Source organism: Pseudophryne corroboree, chromosome 3 (assembly GCF_028390025.1).
Source record: "Pseudophryne corroboree isolate aPseCor3 chromosome 3, aPseCor3.hap2, whole genome shotgun sequence".
In the NCBI taxonomy this organism is placed as follows: Eukaryota; Metazoa; Chordata; class Amphibia; order Anura; family Myobatrachidae; genus Pseudophryne; species Pseudophryne corroboree.
In genome coordinates, this window is record NC_086446.1 from 584,857,781 (window position 1) to 584,877,268 (window position 19,488).

The 19,488-nt window shown below is 42.6% G+C and overlaps 1 protein-coding gene across 7 annotated transcripts in view; it reads left to right on the forward strand.

Annotated features, from left to right (window-relative positions):
- Positions 1-13,828, forward strand: part of SEC31B (SEC31 homolog B, COPII coat complex component) — a 302,520-nt gene extending 288,692 nt beyond the window's left edge. For all 7 annotated transcript variants that reach the window (XM_063961423.1, XM_063961428.1, XM_063961426.1 and 4 more), the window contains 2 exons: positions 8,916-8,987; positions 10,848-13,828. In XM_063961423.1, the coding sequence (XP_063817493.1) occupies positions 8,916-8,987; positions 10,848-11,027 (252 nt within the window). In that variant the 3' untranslated portion in view covers positions 11,028-13,828. The remainder of the gene's footprint in view (positions 1-8,915; positions 8,988-10,847) is intronic.
- The last annotated feature ends 5,660 nt before the right edge of the window (positions 13,829-19,488 follow it).

Genomic DNA, 19,488 nt, shown 5'->3' on the forward strand with positions numbered 1-19,488 from the left:
GACAACATCACGGCAGTCACCCACGTAAAAAAATCATGTGATAGCACTGTCAGCAGTATTCATTCCGGGAGTGGACAACTGGGAAGCAGACTTCCTCAGCACGACCTCCACCCGGGAGAGTGGGGACTTCACCCAGAAGTCTTCCACATGATTAAAAACTCGACAGGTATTGCGCCAGGTCCAGGGACCCTCAGGCAATAAGCTGTAGACGCTCTGGTAACACCGTGGGTGTACCAGTCAGGGTATGTGTTCCCTCCTCTGCCTCTCATACCCAAGGTACTGAGATTGATAAGATGGAGAGGAGTAAACACTATATTCGTGGTTCCGGATTGGCCAAGAAGGACTTGGTAACCGGAACTTCAAGAGATGCTCACGGAGGATCCGTGGCCTCTACCTCTAAGAAGGGACCTGCTCCAGCAAGGACCCTGTCTGTTCCAAGACTTACCGTTGCTGCGTTTGACGGCATGGCGGTTGAACGCCGGATCCTGAAGAAAAAAAAAGGCATTCCGGATGAAGTCATCCCTATCCTGATCAAAGCCAGGAAGGATGTAAACCGCAAAAACATTATCACCGCAATTGGCGAAAATATGTTGCGTGGTGCGATGCCAGTAAGGCCCGACGGAGGAAATTCAACTGGGTCGATTCCTACATTTCCTGCAAACAGGAGTGTCTATGGGCCTGAAATTGGGGTCCATTAAGGTTCAAATTTCGGCCCTGTCAATTTTCTTCCAAAAAAAAAAGAACTAGCTTCAGTCCCTGAAGTTCAGACGTTTGTAAAAGGGGTACTGCATATACAGCCTCCTTTTGTGCCTCCAGTGGCACTTTGGGATCTCAATGTAGTTTTGGGTTCCAAAAGTCACATTGGTTTGAACCACTTAAATCTGTGGAGTTAAAATATCTCACATGAAAAGTGGTCATGCTGTTGGCCCTGGCCTGGGCCAGGCGCGTGTCAGAATTGGCGGCTTTATCCTGAAAAAGCCCTTATCTGATTTTCCATTCGGACAGGGCGGAATTGAGGACTCGTCCTCAGTTTCTCCCCAAGGTGGTTTCAGCGTTTTCACCTGAACCAACCTATTTGTGGTGCCTGCGGCTACTAGGGACTTGGAGGCCTCCAAGTTGCTAGACGTTGTCAGTGCCCTGAAAATATATGTTTCCAGGACGGCTGGAGTCAGGAAATCTGACTCGCTGTTTATCCTGTATGCACCCAACAAGCTGGGTGCTCCTGCTTCTAAGCAGACTATTGCTCGTTGGATTTGTAGTACAATTCAGCTTGCACATTCTGTGGCAGGCCTGCCACAGCCAAAAATCTGTAAATGCCCACTCCACAAGGAAGGTGGGCTCATCTTGGGCGGCTGCCCGAGGGGTCTCGGCTTTACAACTTTGCCGAGCAGCTACTTGGTCAGGAGCAAATACGTTTGTAAAATTCTACAAAATTGATATCCTGGCTGAGGAGGACCTGGAGTTCTCTCATTTGGTGCTGCAGAGTCATCCGCACTCTCCCGCCCGTTTGGGAGCTTTGGTATAATCCCCATGGTCCTTACGGAGTCCCCAGCATCCACTTAGGACGTTAGAGAAAATAAGAATTTACTTACCGATAATTCTATTTCTCGTAGTCCGTAGTGGATGCTGGGCGCCCATCCCAAGTGCGGATTGTCTGCAATACTTGTACATAGTTATTATTACAAAAATCGGGTTATTATTGTTGTGAGCCATCTTTCAGAGGCTCCTCTGTTATCATGCTGTTAACTGGGTTCAGATCACAGGTTATACGGTGTGATTGGTGTGGCTGGTATGAGTCTTACCCGGGATTCAAAATCCTTCCTTATTGTGTACGCTCGTCCGGGCACAGTATCCTAACTGAGGCTTGGAGGAGGGTCATAGGGGGAGGAGCCAGTGCACACCAGATAGTCCTAAAGCTTTCTTTAGATGTGCCCAGTCTCCTGCGGAGCCGCTATTCCCCATGGTCCTTACGGAGTCCCGAGCATCCACTACGGACTATGAGAAATAGAATTATCGGTAAGTAAATTCTTATTTTTTTTATACTTGAATGAATGACCAACCTGGCAGCCTGCCATGCTTGAGTTTTGGTCTTGTATTTGCAGACAGAAGTTAGCCATGGGGATATATATATATATATATATATATATATATATATATTTATTTGAACACCTGAAATACAGTATGTGCATACATGCTTCATAACACAGAACATTCTGAAACCTAAATGCAACAGAACAATTTTATTTTTTTGTGTCCAGTTTTTTGTGTGTATTACTTGTACATGAGACATCCCATGCATAGGGATCATTGATCCCTTTTGTGTCTGTATTCACCTGCTGTCTGTAGTTGTAACAAGAGAGCACACATTGGATAGATCCCTTGCACATATATCAGTACTGTAATCAGATACTTATTAATTTACAACTAAACAGCCCCTAAAAAATTGCAAATTACACTTTTCCCGACAGTCACAATGCAGATGGATCTCAGGGGTAAATGTATGAAGCAGTGATAAGAGTGTAGAATTTGCCAATGGCAACCAATCAGCATTGAAGGAACATTGATAATTTGCATGCTATAAAATTATACAGAGCAGCTGATTGGTTGCCATGGGCAACTTCTCCACTGGCTCACTTGAGCACGAGTCCCAAACGTATCATGGCAATGTGGTTGTTCCATCGGTGGCGGCGAAACTGGAAGCATAGCCCTGTTTATTGGGTTCTATTTTTATAAATCTCTTGCGTTTTGTCCCAAAATACAGGTCTAGCCTCGATTAAAGAAATGAGTACGTCAGTGTCAAAATCTATTTTGACACTAATTGCACGACAACACTTGTCAAACTGAAAACTGTGTACAGGTAGAAGGTCAATGGACTTCTAAATTCCGTGGTGTGTGAAAGCGTGCATAATGTCACGTATGTCACTATCCTTACAGTGACTGCACGTCAGCCGTCCTTGGCAGTGTTTATTCACGGCTGTAACACGGCGACCGTGTCCTATTAGTCTCGCCTGAAAGCTAGCATGTATTTTTGTGTTTAACTACAGTCTACGGAAAAAATCTTACAATTTTATTCTGTACGGACAAAACCGTTGTGTGTGAAAAGGCCCATGGTCATACAATCTGCAGATAAATGAATCGACAACTGTCACACAGCTAAAGCAGAATTCACGTTGTGAAATGTATAGAAAGATTAGCAGCTCCTAATTGCAATAGGAGACTTCAATCTTCTAGCCTTAGATTGCAAGCTGCAGCGCTCCAGTGGGAGGCAAGGGAAGGATTGTTGGATTGTTGCAAAAGAATGTTTGTGCTTATTAATCTTAAATGGAATGAGCATAAGAGGAGCATCATTAGACTGGCAGATCTACCAAGATGCCTGAGGGAAGGCTGCCTAGGTAAAGCAGCAGGAAGGATGGGTCCCAGCAGGATGAATAATAAGATCTCAGCACGGAAATTTGCTTGTATGAGATGTTAAATAGATTGTGAGACAAAAGCTGGTAGTGAATACGTATATTCACTTGCCTGTACATAGCCCCCTACGCTAAGCAGGACATAATCATTGCGTCTTGGGCACACCTCATTTTATTTGTACAATGTCTCCCATTCACAAGCACATCTGTGACCTGAAGTTGGTTGGGAAAGTTTTCAGGTTTCAATTTGTAATGAATTGGCTAGCATTAAACAAAGTAGATGTCTGCAGTGCATTCTATGCACTAATTGTATAGCCACTATTACGCCACCTAAACTAATGTTTTGTTCGTGCTATCTTCTCCATAAATTGTTGCCTTACAGGTGGTATTCTACTAATGTTTGCAGTTTTATTATTTTAGCAGGAATACTTTCCAATATCAGTGCTTGCTAATCAAGGTTGTCTTTTTCCCAAGCTATTACTAAATTTACTATTGTGTATTCGGCTATCCTACCTTAGAATTTTCCAAGCCATACCCCATATCCCAGGATCCATATAAAATTCCAGTATTTCTGCGGCAATGTTGGTACTTCATCCTGTTTTTATACATTAATATAGTAATATTTAGTCTGCCAGGCATGTAAATGTTTATTACTATGGAAATATAGGGAAATAAAGAAATATATCCCAGAATGGTTATTTAGGATCCCCTATGACTCAGCTCCATGCAGACTATTATGGCCTTTATGACTTCTGTGCTTTAAAAGCTCTGTGATGCCTCATTCTCTAACAGACCGTGGTTCAGACCACTCTGAAAATGAGGTTGGTAGAGACTCTGAACTATCGTGAGCCCTGCAGACTGGAGTAAGGACTCCTCCAGGGCACAGGTGTGGTTGAGTCAGCCAGGCTTTTCAAGAAGCTAGTGTATCTTGAGTTTATGGAATTTCCTTTAATAATATTTTTTCCCCCAGTCCAGTTCTCATCTAAACACTTTCTATTTGAAGACTTTATAGAAGCCGAATCCATAGTATAAGGTCCTGAAGAGATTTTAGTTCTTCCTATGTTTCCTCTGAGAAGGATTTGGGTAAATGTGCAGATGTGTACTATGTGGATGCCCCCATTGCTGGGCTTGACAATGCCACCACTTTCCCAGTACCTAACACAGCACCCTTAAATAAAATTTCAGTTAGGAACTGTCAGAGAATTGTTAAGCCAGCAAGGTAGAATGAGCAGTTGAGAGAAAGTGCAGTCTGGATCGTCCAGATCGCACTTGTTACGTTTGGTAGATCAGACCAGTTTTAGCCTACATGGGTCATGCTGTCTTAGACACGGCTCTCTGCTTGTTCCAGATGTCTGCTGTGGCCATATGCACTCTGAAGCTGTACATGCAGGTGTATGCAGGGGTTCACTACGATATGCCGGCGGTCGGGCTCCCAGCGACCAGCATACCGGCGCCGGGAGCCCGACCGCCGGCTTACCGACAGTGTGGCGAGCGCAAATGAGCCCCTTGCGGGCTTGCTGCGCTCGCCACGCTACAGGCACGGTGGCGCGCTAGCACACTATTTTATTCTCCCTCCAGGGGGGTCGTGGACCCCCACGAGGGGGAATAAGTGTCGGTATGCCAGCTGTCGGGATCCCGGCGCCGGTATACTGTGCGCCGGGATCCCGTCAGTCGGCATACAGAAGACCACCCGTATGCAGAGGCGGGCAGCCAAGCTTGTCCCAATGCTGCTGATAGACCGCATATGGTCTATGGTGGTAGACCATCTGCTGTGGTGTTTCTTCATTCCATCACCAGTTCCATGAAGTGGCCAAATTCTTCATCTCCATAAATAAAAGAAATCTCCTATGTACATGTCCCAATCTATGTAGGAAGAGCATCGCCGTTTCTCATGTTTGTAGTGGGCAACACCCAGTTCCATTTAAAGGTGATTCCCTTCTGACCGGCCCCAGCTTTTTGGGGGTAATTCCGAGTTGATCGCTCGCTAGCTATTTTTTGCAGCGCTGCGAACAGATAGTCGCCGCCCATGGGGGAGTGTATTTTCGTTTTGCAAGTGTGCGAATGCTTGTGCAGCCGAGCACTACAAAAAAGTTTTGTGCAGTTTCTGAGTAGGACTGAACTTATTCAGCCGCTGCGATCACGTCAGCCTGTCCGGTCCCGGAATTGACGTCAGACACCCGCCCTGCAAATGCTTGGACACGCCTGCGTTTTCCCAACCACTCCCTGAAATTGGTCAGTTGACACCCATAAACGCCTTCTTCCTGTCAATCTTCTTGCGATTGGCTGTGCGAATGGATTCTTCATTAAATCCATCGCCCAGCACCGATCCGCTGTGTACCCTTACGACGCGCCTGCGCTTTTCGGTGCATACGCATGTGCAGTTCTGCAGAGTTTTGACCTGATCGCAGCATTGCAAAAAATAGCTAGCGTGCGATCAGGTCGGAATGACCACCATTGTATTGAGAATATTAACCAAGGTCATGTTAACCAAGCTTATGGCTGTCATGCCATTGCTTTAATGGTAGAAAGGGTTTACTCTTACTACATACGTTGATGTCCTTCTAATCAAAGCAAGGTTGACCGCTCTTCTCTGGATCCATCAGCAACTACTTTGAGGGGATTTGATTCACATGTGTGAATCCTCACTTGGCGACTCAAGTGTTATATTGTCATCAGTGACCTATCAGTTAGTCCCTTCTTTGATGACTGAACAGACACAATCTCAGCCAGGGTTGGCCTCTGACTGTTCCGAGAGTTGAACATTGTGACAACAAGTCTGCAGGGTTGTGGTGTAGTGACACTGTTTATTTTTTCTTCAAGGATCTTGGTCCTTGGCATGCTTCAAGATCACTTCTTTCTATACAGCAGGTCCCATAATATCCAACCAGACAATGCCACGGCATACATAAACCACCAAGGAATAACCTGAGTTCCTTGGCGATGCAAAAAAATAAAGCAGAAAAGAATGTTCTGTGTTTCCATAATTTTTGATCCCAGGGGTAGAAAACTGGAAAGCCTGAGCTTGCTTGCAATTCATCTCAGTTGAGTGGTCTCAATACCTGTAGGTGTTAGATCAGCTTGTAGAACATTGGGGTCTGCCAAATGTCTATTTTGTGGCCTTTTCAGAGGAAACACAAAGTGGCACAATATGGGGTACATACCAGCGAATTTCTAGTGGATGCAATAATGGTCCGTGATACCAACTGGCTTACTTCTTTTGACAATTTTGATGCTTCCTCACATACTCAAAAAGTTCAAGGAGGTTTAATCACTGGTTACAGACCCACCTTGGTCACTGGCCGTTCAGGTGGATCTTTTATGTCAGGCCTGTTTTTATATCAAGACATAGGTGCGCTTTGTCAGCATGGCTTTTGAGGTCCGGTTGCTTCAGGTTATTTAATACTGTCATTCAAATTATGAACAAGAATTCTGTTATAGGTTTTGGAAGATTTACATCTCTTGGAGTGAAAGGATAAAAGGATTGACACATTATGCATTTGGCTTGTCTCTTGCAGGATGTGTCCACAGTGGCTTGAAGTTGACCTCCCTAAAGGTTCAGGTTTTCCGCTCTCTCCATTTTCTATTAGCACAAGTTGGCCAGAATTACTGAAGTTCATTCATTTCCTTGGGGGTACTTTATAGTCAGCTGCCACATGTCCCTCCAGTTGCTTTGGGATCTTAAATTGTTCCTCTTGGTATTGCAAAAATATGCCTTTCGTATGCTGTTGGTATGAATTTCCTCACCTGGAAGGTATATTTCTTGCTGGTCTTTTCTTCTGCTCAGGGGGTATCAGCGTTAGGGTTCTGGTTTTCCCATGAGGTTGGTTCCATCTTGAGCAAGATCTAGGCCAGGAACTTGCCTTGGGCATTAGCAGCTATTTTTGTCTCCCTTATGTTTTTTGGGCTTTCACTGTCTATTTGCATAGATTATTATTATACTCCATTATTTATATGGTGCCACAAGGGGTCCGCAGTGCCTTACAATATACATAGACAGGAACAGTATGACACCAAAAAAAAGTGGCTTACAGTACTTTGCAGAACAAGGACAAGGTTTATAAACATTGCTGCTTCAACGGTCATAAGACCCAAATTGGCATCGGAACGGATGAACCCAAACGTTGGTGCCATTGTTGGCAGCGAGGAGATGATGGTATAAGTGAGAGACAGAAAAGCACAAAAGGGAAGAGTGCCCTGCTCGTAAGAGATTCAGCCTTTATGGAAGATGCTACTAGATAGGGATTAGCCAGTAAATTGGCCAGATGGACACCAACAAACATACAGATGTGTCCTTACACACTATTGCCGCAGTCTCGCCTAAGGGCCCTTCTCAGCGCGCCAGGTCCTGTGTGACTGCGCCAAGTATCTTATTAGCTTGATTATTTATATTGGTTACAATGTGATGTGACCAAAAACGCTTCACAAGACTGCACTGGTTAATTTGGTATGTGTACATCTGTGTGTGAATGAGTCTGAATCTGTATACAAAGTGCTACGATGCAGTGGCCGTGGCCTTTTTTTACGTCATATTTTATTGTGCTTCACCTGTTACTTTGTACATACTCTACAGTATATAAACCTATTTTCTGTGCAGTTTAAGTTCCATCCTGGTGTCTCTGGTACAGATTGAGTGGTGTTTCGCTGCATCTGAGGTGTGAATAAGATACAAATCTAAACAAGAAATTTGCTACACTACACCGCTCTACATGTCTCGCACTGCATGGCAAATTGACACTAGCTGTATCACATCTATGTATTTTGGAGGGAGCTGATTCTACCAGGCTGGGTACTGGTTCGTGGATGGCCTGGCCAGCGGAAGAATTGTGCAAGGCAGCCAGTTTGTCCCCCATTAATACATGATACATTGAAATTCAGCATTTTTACAGTTTTGCGCACATTCTAATCTGGACATAAACTCCCCTAGGGACAACTTTGGTACATCATGAAAAAGAGAGGATTATTGTTACTTACTCTAAATCTATTATTGTCTTACGCTCTGTCCTTACTCTTTGACAGCTTCTGTCATTTCAAAGACACTGCTAGATAAATGACAGAAGCTGATTGGTTGGTTTAGGCAACTGCAATACTTTATTTCTCTCCAAGACTTGATACATTTCTCCTTCGGTTTGAGTAATCATTCTAATGTTCTAGTTGAGGGTTTGGTTTTACCTGCTCCTTTCTCCAGTGGAAAAACCTGGGTACCGGGACTGATGTTCCACCACTGTTGAGGAGTTTGAAGTATTACATTATAACACAATCAAACAGTAGGAGCTTTCTAACAGTAATCTTAAAGTCTTACAGTCTGACATGGATTATTTACAAGACAATTTAAAGTAAGGTATGGGGAGGAGGAGGGGACGTTTTTAGTTCTAAGTAATTGTCAATTTGCATCACAATTTTTAGAGCCTAAAATACTGTAAAATGAGGAAATCCTGTTTCGGAAAGGAAAAAGCCAGGTCACAGTCCATAATGTGTGATGCATTTTATGTATGTGTTTTGTGTCTGCAGAAAACTAAAAGGAAGTTGGAGGATGCATTGCAGAAGTTGGAGTGTTTGTATGATAAGCTGAGGGAGAACACTGTAAGTATATGTCTATACATATGTATGTATGGGAGGCGATCACAAGACCGCCTGTCGGGATCCCGGAGGGCTACAATGCCGACGCCAGAACCCGACAGGTGGTGAAATCCCGCCGCCAGAATACCAGCGCCACAGACTTTTCTCCCTCTGTTGGGTGTCCACACCATAGTGGAAGAATATAACCTGTGTCGGATGCAGCAACCCCGCTGCCGGCATACTGGTGGCTGGTATCCCGGCCGCTGGTATACGGTATGTATTCCGTATGTATAGTAGAGATGAGCGGGTTCGGATTTACTCGGTTCTTAACGCCAGAATTAATGCAAGTTCAGATTTTCCGGATTTTTCTTATTGACTAACCAAAACACATGACATCCGAGAGCCAATAAGGAGATCCGGGTAAATCCGAGCGCCCATATCTCTAATGTATACGTTGCTGTTTCATTCATTCCTCTGCACACATTGGGGCAGATGTATTAAGCCTGAAGACAGCATAAGGAAGTGATAAACCAGTGAAAAGTGCAAGGGGATAAACAAACCAGCCATCAGCTCCTAACTGTTAATTTACATATTGGAGCTGATTGGCTGGTGCTTTTATCACCTTGCACTTATCACTGGTTTATCACTTCCTTATGCCTTCTCCAGGTTAGTACATCTGTCCCATTGTTCTCATTTGCTGCACACTGATTAGCCATTTGCACATTTACATCATTCAAAATCAATTAAACTAATACTAAGGTTGAAGTGCCGATGGGTTTATTTTCATCATTTTAAAATCATGGTGTATTAACCATATTACTTGTATACAGTAAGTCAGTTACCTGTATCTATGAACAATGTTATAATAGGCTTACAATGTTCATTTATTTCTGTCCTTTGAATCAAAAGCTACGCTTCTTCACAGTATACACAATTTACTGAAATGCAGCTTTGGCTTACTACAAATGAGGGCATAATATTAACTTCATAACTGACCTCTGATTGGAGTACGGTGGGGATCCATACCTTGGAACCCACATGTATGTAGTAGCAGCAGATCTATGCTCAGTTACAATTGTCTGACTCCCAACACATGAGGACTCAAGCTAGGGATGAGTTGTGTGCACAATAAATGCAATTTTATCAAAAAGAGATAAATCTGCACAGGATGTAACAATTTCAATTCAGTAAATTTATAAGTATTGTTATTAAACCAACATAAATGCCTACTTAAATAATAGCTTCAGCAAATGGTTGGTGGTGCTCCAGAAAAATAGTTATGACAACTATAAAACAACAGGTATGGTCCTTAGGAGAAGAAAAAGGACCAAAAAAAGCAACTATAGGCCTTTTCCTGGGCACACTTGAAATTTTTTTTGATATGATGAAATTTATTAAAAAATAACTTTCATTGATCTATACTTTTAAGAAAAAGGGCGAGAGCTGGCATCAATTATTAGAGAGCATAAGTGTTAGCCAGTACCAATGTACCTATTATATATTTCAGAATTCTCTACAGACTAGTTAGGTGGTTCCCAAACTTTTTTGAATCACAGCGCCCTAGAGTACCAGAATTTTTTTTGCAGTACCCCTAAGCCATAAATTTCTTTTTGAGAAATTCCCCAAAAAATATTACATTACGTAAATTGTGCTTATAGGTCATCTTTAGGCCCCTTTATAAGGTGAGGAACAGGATTCGCTTCTGTTTGTCCACATATTTTATGAATGGTAGCCATTCATAAAATAGGTGGACAAACAGGTGTAGGACCAGCTTTAGTTATGGAAAAAGCCCTACCTATAAAACCTTTGCCCAAATATAATGTATACAGTATTATATATACTTATTGTGTCTACACCTGTATGCTTTTGTTTTCCCTCGCACAGCTATCCCCGCACATCCTGGCCGGGCTACATGAAATTGCCTATTGCGTGGAGAGTCGGAATTATCAGCAGGGTCTTCTTGTGCACACACAAGTGGTCAGCAGCAGTAACTTCAGTGAAGTCTCCGGTTTCATGCCCATCTTGAAAATGCTTATGACTATCGCCAGCAAGTTGGGTGTGTAGCATCAGCCAATCTTGCGGACATTTGAGGTGTGCACATGTAATCTGTCCACATTGCAACGTTTTTGAGTTTTGTTTTTTTTTACTATATGATGGTGATAGTTTGTGCTCCACTGTCACAGCTTTCTCAGTTTAACTGAGTGATTTAACATATACATATTCATTCATATATAAGCAGTGCAATATATTCTTCTTAAACATTACTATTACTGAAAAGTTTAACACAGAAATAGCAGGCAGCCATCTTAAATTTTTTATGCAATTTTACAAATTTGCAACTACATATACTTGTGTTTTTTGAAGGTTTAGTATGAGGTCCAGAGGTGTGACATACAGTAAATGTCAGTAGTTAAGGATGGTCCCACGGTTTCTGTATTTAAAGGGCTTTGTTAGATGAAGTGTGATCAGTACATAACTGCATACCGAGCATGTGTGTGTCCTACTGTCTCATGAACCATACTAGACTGTACATCACTGGAATCCATTTGGATTTGCATTCCCTTGCACAGTTCGGCTGGCTGCAGAAGACAATCTGGATTACCTATTATTTCTGTATATTCCCAACTTTACACCAATCATTATTAAAAACATTTTGAGAATTGGATTACTTACTGAATGCTTGGTTGTCCCATACTATTTATGCAGCAGGGTTTTTGTTTGCTCGATTTATATCTATTTTTGTTGTTACTGTGGCTAAATCTTGTTTTAATGACTATTGTTAAAAGTCCAGGACCTATTTATTACTGTGTAAAGATGAGAAAATGCTGTGTCGTGGCAATAACATTGACTCTGGGGTATTAACTCCTCTTCAAATAATCTCATCTAAAGTTTGGACCAGCATAGATGACCAACAACTTAAACCTCAGTCTTTTTCAATAGCATGTGGTCTGTTCTTTTAAGTTATTGCGTTATTTTACATATGTTTATGAAAGCACAATATTCTAAATAAACGTTCAACATGGCTTATCACTGGATTGGATGCTGAAGGGAATAACAGGATTGCATTGGTTAGAGCAAAGCAACAGATGTCTCAGTTACTCTGAAGTCCGTTCAGTAAATCTTTATGCAGATGAGACCTAGATATCTTGCTGCAGATATTGAATTTACTTATGGCAAGTATTTCTTATCATTGGTCCAAATATTAAACATCATAGCAGCTCCTAATGCTTTGAGTGTTAGGCCGGTGTCCTATTAGGTACGATCCTTTTTCAGCCTCATAGCGCGATTTTTCATTATCAAACTATCCAATTATTGGCCATTTTTCTAGGCCGGAAAAATAGCCCGCGATCATCATCACGTCTCAGATGGCTACTTATCAAAGATTAAGCTCAGGCACCTGAAGCATAATCCCTGATAAGTGCAGCGTATCGGGGCTTATTGGATAGCCCCAGCCGAATCCATTAGCTGCTGTAAATTACCATAGCTAATTTGCTACAGACCTTAATGTAATACTTGCATTACCTAATATAAAACATTAGAAAGTTTTGGTGAGATTACATGTTCTGGAAATGAAGGTCATCTTTCTGGGTCATTTCCTTATTATACCTTATTTTATCAACATCTCTCCCTGTTATTAAAACTTGATCTTGTGTTCAGCTGAATGATGTAATTGAAAAATAAGTTAGAAATTCTGTAACTGAGTATTGTCCCAGAGTGTAATGGTTCAGGTTTCCATGCAAGGCCCATCATCATGGACCCCCCAGATCTGTCATGCAAGGACTTTCTCAACCTTTATCTCCATTCAACTACCCTCCTATTCCCTTTTCTTGGTCATTCTTCAATTGTATGTTGTCACTATACATGGATGTACCTGATTCCACATCTACATCAAGGAATGTTCTCATCCTCTCTCTGTTCTAGGTAATTTGCTTTTATCCTATACTCTACTCACTGACTTCCTTTATTAATCATATCTCCACGGCTAAAGACTTTTCTATCCCATTTTACTCCTAAAGACATTCATGCTTTTGTTTACCAAGCCAGTGACTATGATGCATAGCTCTCTGCCTTCAATTGACATTAAATTGATCTCACGATTTGTGGGTGCCATCATTTTATACTAACGTGTCCTTGTCTCTGGGCAGTGGAAATGGTGTTTGTTTTAAAATCATATTACTAACAAGAATCCATAATAATATAGTGCAGACCCATTTGCAGCTAACTGTTAAAGCCATGTCAAATGCACTTTTATTTTGCTTTATAGTCTGCAAATGAAATAAAAGCACATATTTTATAGGCTGTGTACATGCTTCTGGGTAGGTTAATATATAACTGACAATCTTAACAAGAACTACATGTGTCCTTTTAATTTGCACCCTTCTGCTGGTGAAGTGATTAAGTGATTCTTGCCTTATAGTTAATGTAAAACACCTTGCGGGACCTTCTAACATGTCCATAAGTAGAAAAGAAATAACATTCTCACTATAGATCCTCTTTAAACCAGGAAACTTCTGGAAACCCTACAAGTTATTCCTGGGCTACCAAAGGTTCCTCAAACATCTAGACAAATGTGAGATACAAGTAGCTTTATGTTTGTTAAACATTACGTGGTCATCTATAGAAATAATATATCCTCCCTTTAGCACTTCGATTGCAATCTAAATGTAAATAACTTTTAGTATAAGTATCGGTGCTATGTGCCGGGAATTGGAGTCTTGAAATGTTAAAAAAAAAATTCCCCCCAATTAGTGTTAAGTGCCTCAATTGTGAACCTCTTAATACATCATGCTATTTTTTGGGCAAGTGTATGTGTTTTGATTATAAACATGGTGTATTTTCATTCAATAAAATAAAGTTGCCTTGCATATTTTTTATTGTATTACAGTTGTTGTAAATTATTCACTTCTCATTTTGAGGCAGACCATGAGGATCCAGTCTATGTTGTAGAGTTGGGAAGCCACACATTAATGCCCTTTGGACCATGGTGCTATTGGACAAGTGACATGGTCACTTGAGGTGTGTCATAATTTCCATGAAGTCCAAGGATTTGTTAAAAGGTAATTAAAAAGGTATTTTAGTTATATCAATCAACTCTTGCTATGGACCCTCAGGGGTTAGTTGAAACATTTGTGTAATTTTGTAGGTTTACAGGGGGTGTTTTTCCCCAATATTGAAAAGACTGAACTGCCCGGATTACAGACTAGGTGGTACTACCACATAAGTAGCTTATGTAGTCTGTGGAAAGTCTTGCTTTGTGCTTTGATCAATGTACATGCCAGCCCATTACACACCGCTCGTACAAGGACTATAGATCAAAGTACTGGAACATTATGCAAGCAATATCTGCTTATCAGATTTATTTATTTTTAATTGTGATCTTTGAACTAACCTGTATCAAGCAGTTATATGCTATTAACCCTGAGTTGAGAGAGCTAGATATCTATGCAAGCTGCCAGAAAAGTATGACTACTAGTAATTGATGTGTGACTACACATTTCTGCATAGTTATTGTGAGTTGCAGTTAGATGCTTTAAATTAGACTGTGCCTGTAGTTTTTTCATGCTTATTCCACATGAATCCTAAAGATATGTCCTCAAACATCAAGACTTGGACACATGCAGATATATTTTAAAACTGCACATGAAGATGAAGGTGGATTTGGGGCCCCCCTCCAAGGGGTTGATTCAGTTAGGAACATGTGAGCAATGCAGTGTGCACATTGGCTGCACTTACCGTAGCTACTAAACTGTAAATTTTGATAAGCACTCCTATAAAGCTGCAAAGCAATATGCTAGAATCTGAAGAAATTTAGAGCGTCGTTGCCAGCGTGCCAGTGCCGTCATAACACATCACAGGTGTCTCTCATAATTGTATTCCTAATTGAATTAACCCCTATGTAGCATTGGAGCCCAAAATCTAAAAGTTTTTTAAAAAAAAGTTAAAATAACAATAAAACCTAGGCTTACAAATGGTACCCATTGTTGCAAAATATTCTTCTTTGTTCCAGCATAAACACTCAGGGAAGATTGTGGGATAAAAAAATACCGTTCTATAGCTTATCAAGAAAGACTTATCCAGTAGCTGTCCCAACACCCATCACCCCCAAGATTACTTTCAAGCCCCCAAATAGAGATGTTAATCGCTCCTTGTGACACTGACATGGAAAATGCATAGATAATCATGAAGAATGCATGTGATCTCAGATCTGGAATGGAAAAAAAAAATTGCCCCAAATGTTGTGCATCCCTACTTATTCCTACCTTAAGGATTTATGCACTAATGCTTGCAGTTGTGATAGAACTTCAGAAGAACAAAGCTTCTATGAGTAAAGAAGATAATATTTTCCCAGGAGGTCATAATGTTGTCAGACATTGTACAATGTGCACATCTTTGTTAACCCTACTGTGAGCGGATTGGGGTAATGATGCTGTCTACTGGGATAGACAGATGCACTTTCTTACAGCAGCCGAAATAGTGACCCCTCAGTCCAGGTTATTTGGTGCAAATAGCATCAGCTAATTTTATTTGCAGCAAAAGTAAAACAAAGCATAAACATAAATCCTAGCCTATCTGGGCACTAACTGTACAAAGGTTTTCGGGGTCTATATGTTAGTAGGACCTACTGTCCAGCGTCGCAAAACAGCAGTTCAACACAGTCATAACTTCAGGCAGTAATGGTCTCTCTCTCTCTCTGCAAGCTAACTGCTTGTTCCCCCAGGCAATGAGAGACTTCCTGTCCAGGCTCACAGCCTTCTCTGAGGCTACAGGCCTTCAAGACCCGGACTGGGCCTAATGAATGGAGCTCATCCTCTCTCGCCATTCAAACCTCCAGAACCCTTTAATTGGCTTTTACAAAGGAGTACTAGCCAGCTCAGTTTGGGAGTAAATACATACAAGTAGTTCTGGGATGAAACGTGGAATAGTATATTTTATGTCTTCTATTTTATTGAGCCAATAAAATAACAAGATATCTGTTCGTGATATGGTAAAGGTGCCGGCTGTCGGTATCTCAGCAGTCGAAATACCGATGCCAGTATCCCGATACTCGTTGGAATCCCGACGCCGGAACTCCTTAAGGGGCGGGAGTATTATTCTTGCCGGGATCCCGGTCGCTGGGCTTAACATGCTGATTCCATTTGTTCCAATACATTGCCAAAGAAGCTCTTTCTCTATATAACATTTTCTTGGATAGATTGCTATATAGACAAGTTATTCACAGTGATACCAATACAACGTAAAGTTGATTAATCTGGTCATGAAAGGGTGAAAACTCTCTGGTCAATAAGCAGTTAATAAATAACTGGTTATAATAATAAATCTGTCCATTGTTACTATAGTGAGCTAGGTCTCACCATTTTTACATGATTAAAATTGTTGAAGCCCTCTTTCTCTAGCATCCATAAGGGACATTGGGGGAAACTAGTATGATGAAGTATAGACGGGGTCCAAAGGAGCCAGTGCACTTTAAATTTCTTCAACTGGGTGTGCTGGCTCCTCCCCTCTATGCCCCCTCCCATAGGCAGTTTAGAAAAAAGTGCCCTCAGGAGCGGTTGCACATCTCTGCAGCTCCAGAGAGTTTTCTTCAATTTCTTTTAAATCTTTCATTATTTTTGGTATTGCTGTCTGGGTAACAGGATACCTGCACCGTTAGGTAGGGGGACAGTCATCGGCCTTGCGAGGTGCAGAGCCGCTTCCCAGCTGCAGGACCACCGTCCTGAGGGGTGGTTGTTCAGGGGGGCACTGCGCCTTGGCTGTCACAGCCGCCGCACACCCCTAATGCTGCCTGAAGGTGACATTGGTGGAGAGTACAAACCGGGGGTCCCTGGTCTAAAATGCGGCTGACCACAGGCGGAGACTTTTGGCAGTATAATCTATGTATGTAACTCTGGCGCCAGGCGCCATAGGAAGGGGCGGAGCTACCTCAGAGTGGGACCTAAGGCGTTTTGGTGCCTTCCTCTGCTTACTGCAGCACAGACAGCACACACAGCGCTTCCTGATCCTCAGACACACTGGAAATGTGGTACAGGGGACAGTATTACTGGGGCTGTGCAGCTCAGGGTGTGCTGGTGTCCTCTCTCTCTGTGTCTCCTCTCACATACAGTAGGGCAGGCTTGCATTATAACTGTGTGTCTGTTATTGTGCTTACAGTAAATATGGGTAAGCACAAGCTGTGCAGTATATGTCACACTAGATTCTCTCCTTTATGTAATGACTCTGTTTCCTGTGAACAATGCAGTCAATCTTCACAAATCAGTGAAGGGGCTGAGGGAGAGCGTCTAGAGCCCCACTGGTTAGGGTCTCTAAAAACCATAATGTCAGCTATGTCATCCTAACTCAATGCTAATGTGCAGAAAACTCAGCTACTACCACAAGCTGTTGCAGATTTAGCTGTTAGGGCATATGCAAACCCCCCCCCCCCTCTCTCATGCAGGTCCCGAGAAGCGTGGTCTGATACAGATGATGATGTACAGGATGATGGGGATGACCTGTACCTCATTAGTGGGGATCCCGATGATGCTCAGGGTATTGAACCCCTCATTTTGCCTGTAAGGGATGTGTTACAGCTCCCTCTAGAGGATGCTGCATCACAGCAGTCGTTTTTCTTTGTGCAAAGCAAGCCTCCTGTCTTTTTCCCTTATTCAAACAGGCCTGGAAAAATCCAGATAAAAAATTCAAAGTGTCTAAAAAGTTTTTGCGCACTTTCCCATTTGCTCCTGAAGGTAGAAAATGTTGGGAGGAACACCCTGGGGTGGATGTCTCAGTATCTCGCTTGTCTAGAAAGGCGGTGCTACCCGCACCCTCCTTTTACATGAAGAATCCAGGGGATAAGAAGATTGAGACTACCCTAAAATCTATATACACAGCAGCCGGTATATCGCAAAGACCGGTCATTGCGGGTTGGTGGATGACCCATGCTATTCATCTTTGGGGCACTCAAATTCAGGGGGGTCTCTTGGGAGATATGCCCTTAGTTACTATGGTAACCCTCATGAAGCTCATTCAGGACACTACCTGTGTCCTCTGTGATTCGCTCAAGGAGATGGGGAACATTAATGCTCGTAGTTCTGCCATGGCAGTATCAGCGCGCAGAGCCTTGTGGTTGCGTCAGTGGATTGCGGACGCAGAATCCAAGCATAGTGTGGAATCCCTCCCCTTTTCAGGGGAATGGCTTTTTGGGGTCGAATTGGATATCTGGATTTCCAAAGTTACGGCTGGGAAATCCATGTTTCTCCCCACTGGGGCCCCGCCGGCGAGACGCTCCTATCCGGGGCCATCTGTCCAGTCCTTTCGGTCATACAGATTTCGATGAATCGCACCGTGCGAACGGGTCGGAATGACCCCCTTGGTCTTTTACAAAGACAGAGTGGAGCTCCAGACTAGACAGCAGTTCCTGCCAATGGTTATCTCCGCATTTCATCTGAATCAACCTATTGTAGTTCTGTCAAGTTCTGACGCTTCAGCTCCTCCAGAGGAGGATCCACAGGATGCTGTGCGTGCCTTGAAGATCTATGTCAAGCATACAGCTCGGGTCAGAAAGATGGATTCCTTGTTCGTGCTCTATGATGCGCAGAAGAAGGGTTGCCCTGCTTCAAAGTAGTCTATTGCTCGTTGGATTAGTCTTGCTATCCAACAGGCCTATGTGTCGGCAGCCTTACCTGTTCCCAAGTCTCTAAAGGCCCACTCTACAAGATCAGTGGGCTCTTCCTGGGTGGCTGCCCGTGGAGTCTCGGCCTTGCAACTATGCCGAGCTGCTACCTGGTCGGGGAAGAACACTTTTGTGAAGTTCTGCAAATTTGATACTCTGGCCAAAGAGGATACCCAGTCTGGGAAAGCAGTGCTGCAGCAGTCTCCGCACATTCCTGCCCATTCTGGAAGCTTTGGGACATCCTCATCATACTGGTTTACCCCAATATCCCTTATGGATGCTAGAGAAAATAGGATTTTAATACCTACCGGTAAATCCTTTTCTCGTAGTCCATAAGGGATATTGGGCGCCCGCCTCAGTGCGTGCACTTTTCTGCAGGTTCTTGTTCTATAGTTACCTGTTCAGCTGTTGCTGATTGTTGTATGTTAGTGGTGTGCTGGTGTGTAAATCTCACCACCCTTTCTGTTATTATGTTCCTTCTCTCATATATGTCCTTTCTCCTTTGGTCACGTTTTTACCTATATCTGCCTGTGGGAGCATACCGAAAATAATAAAGTTTTAAAATAAACTGAAGAAAACTCTCTGGAGCTCCAGAGTGTGCATCCTCTCCTGAGGGCACTTTTTTCTAAACTGTCTGTGGGAGGGGGCATAGAGGGGAGGAGCCAGCACACCACCCAGTTGAAGAAATTTAAAGTGCACTGCTCCTTTGGACCCCGTCTATACCCCATCATATTAGTTTCCCCCAATATCCCTTATGGACCATGAAAAAATTATTTACCGGTAGGTATTAAAATCCTATTTTTTACACAATGAATTACGGTATGCCTGTAGTTTACTGCCCATTTCATTAAAATAAACACCTCAAACAATGTGCGTGAC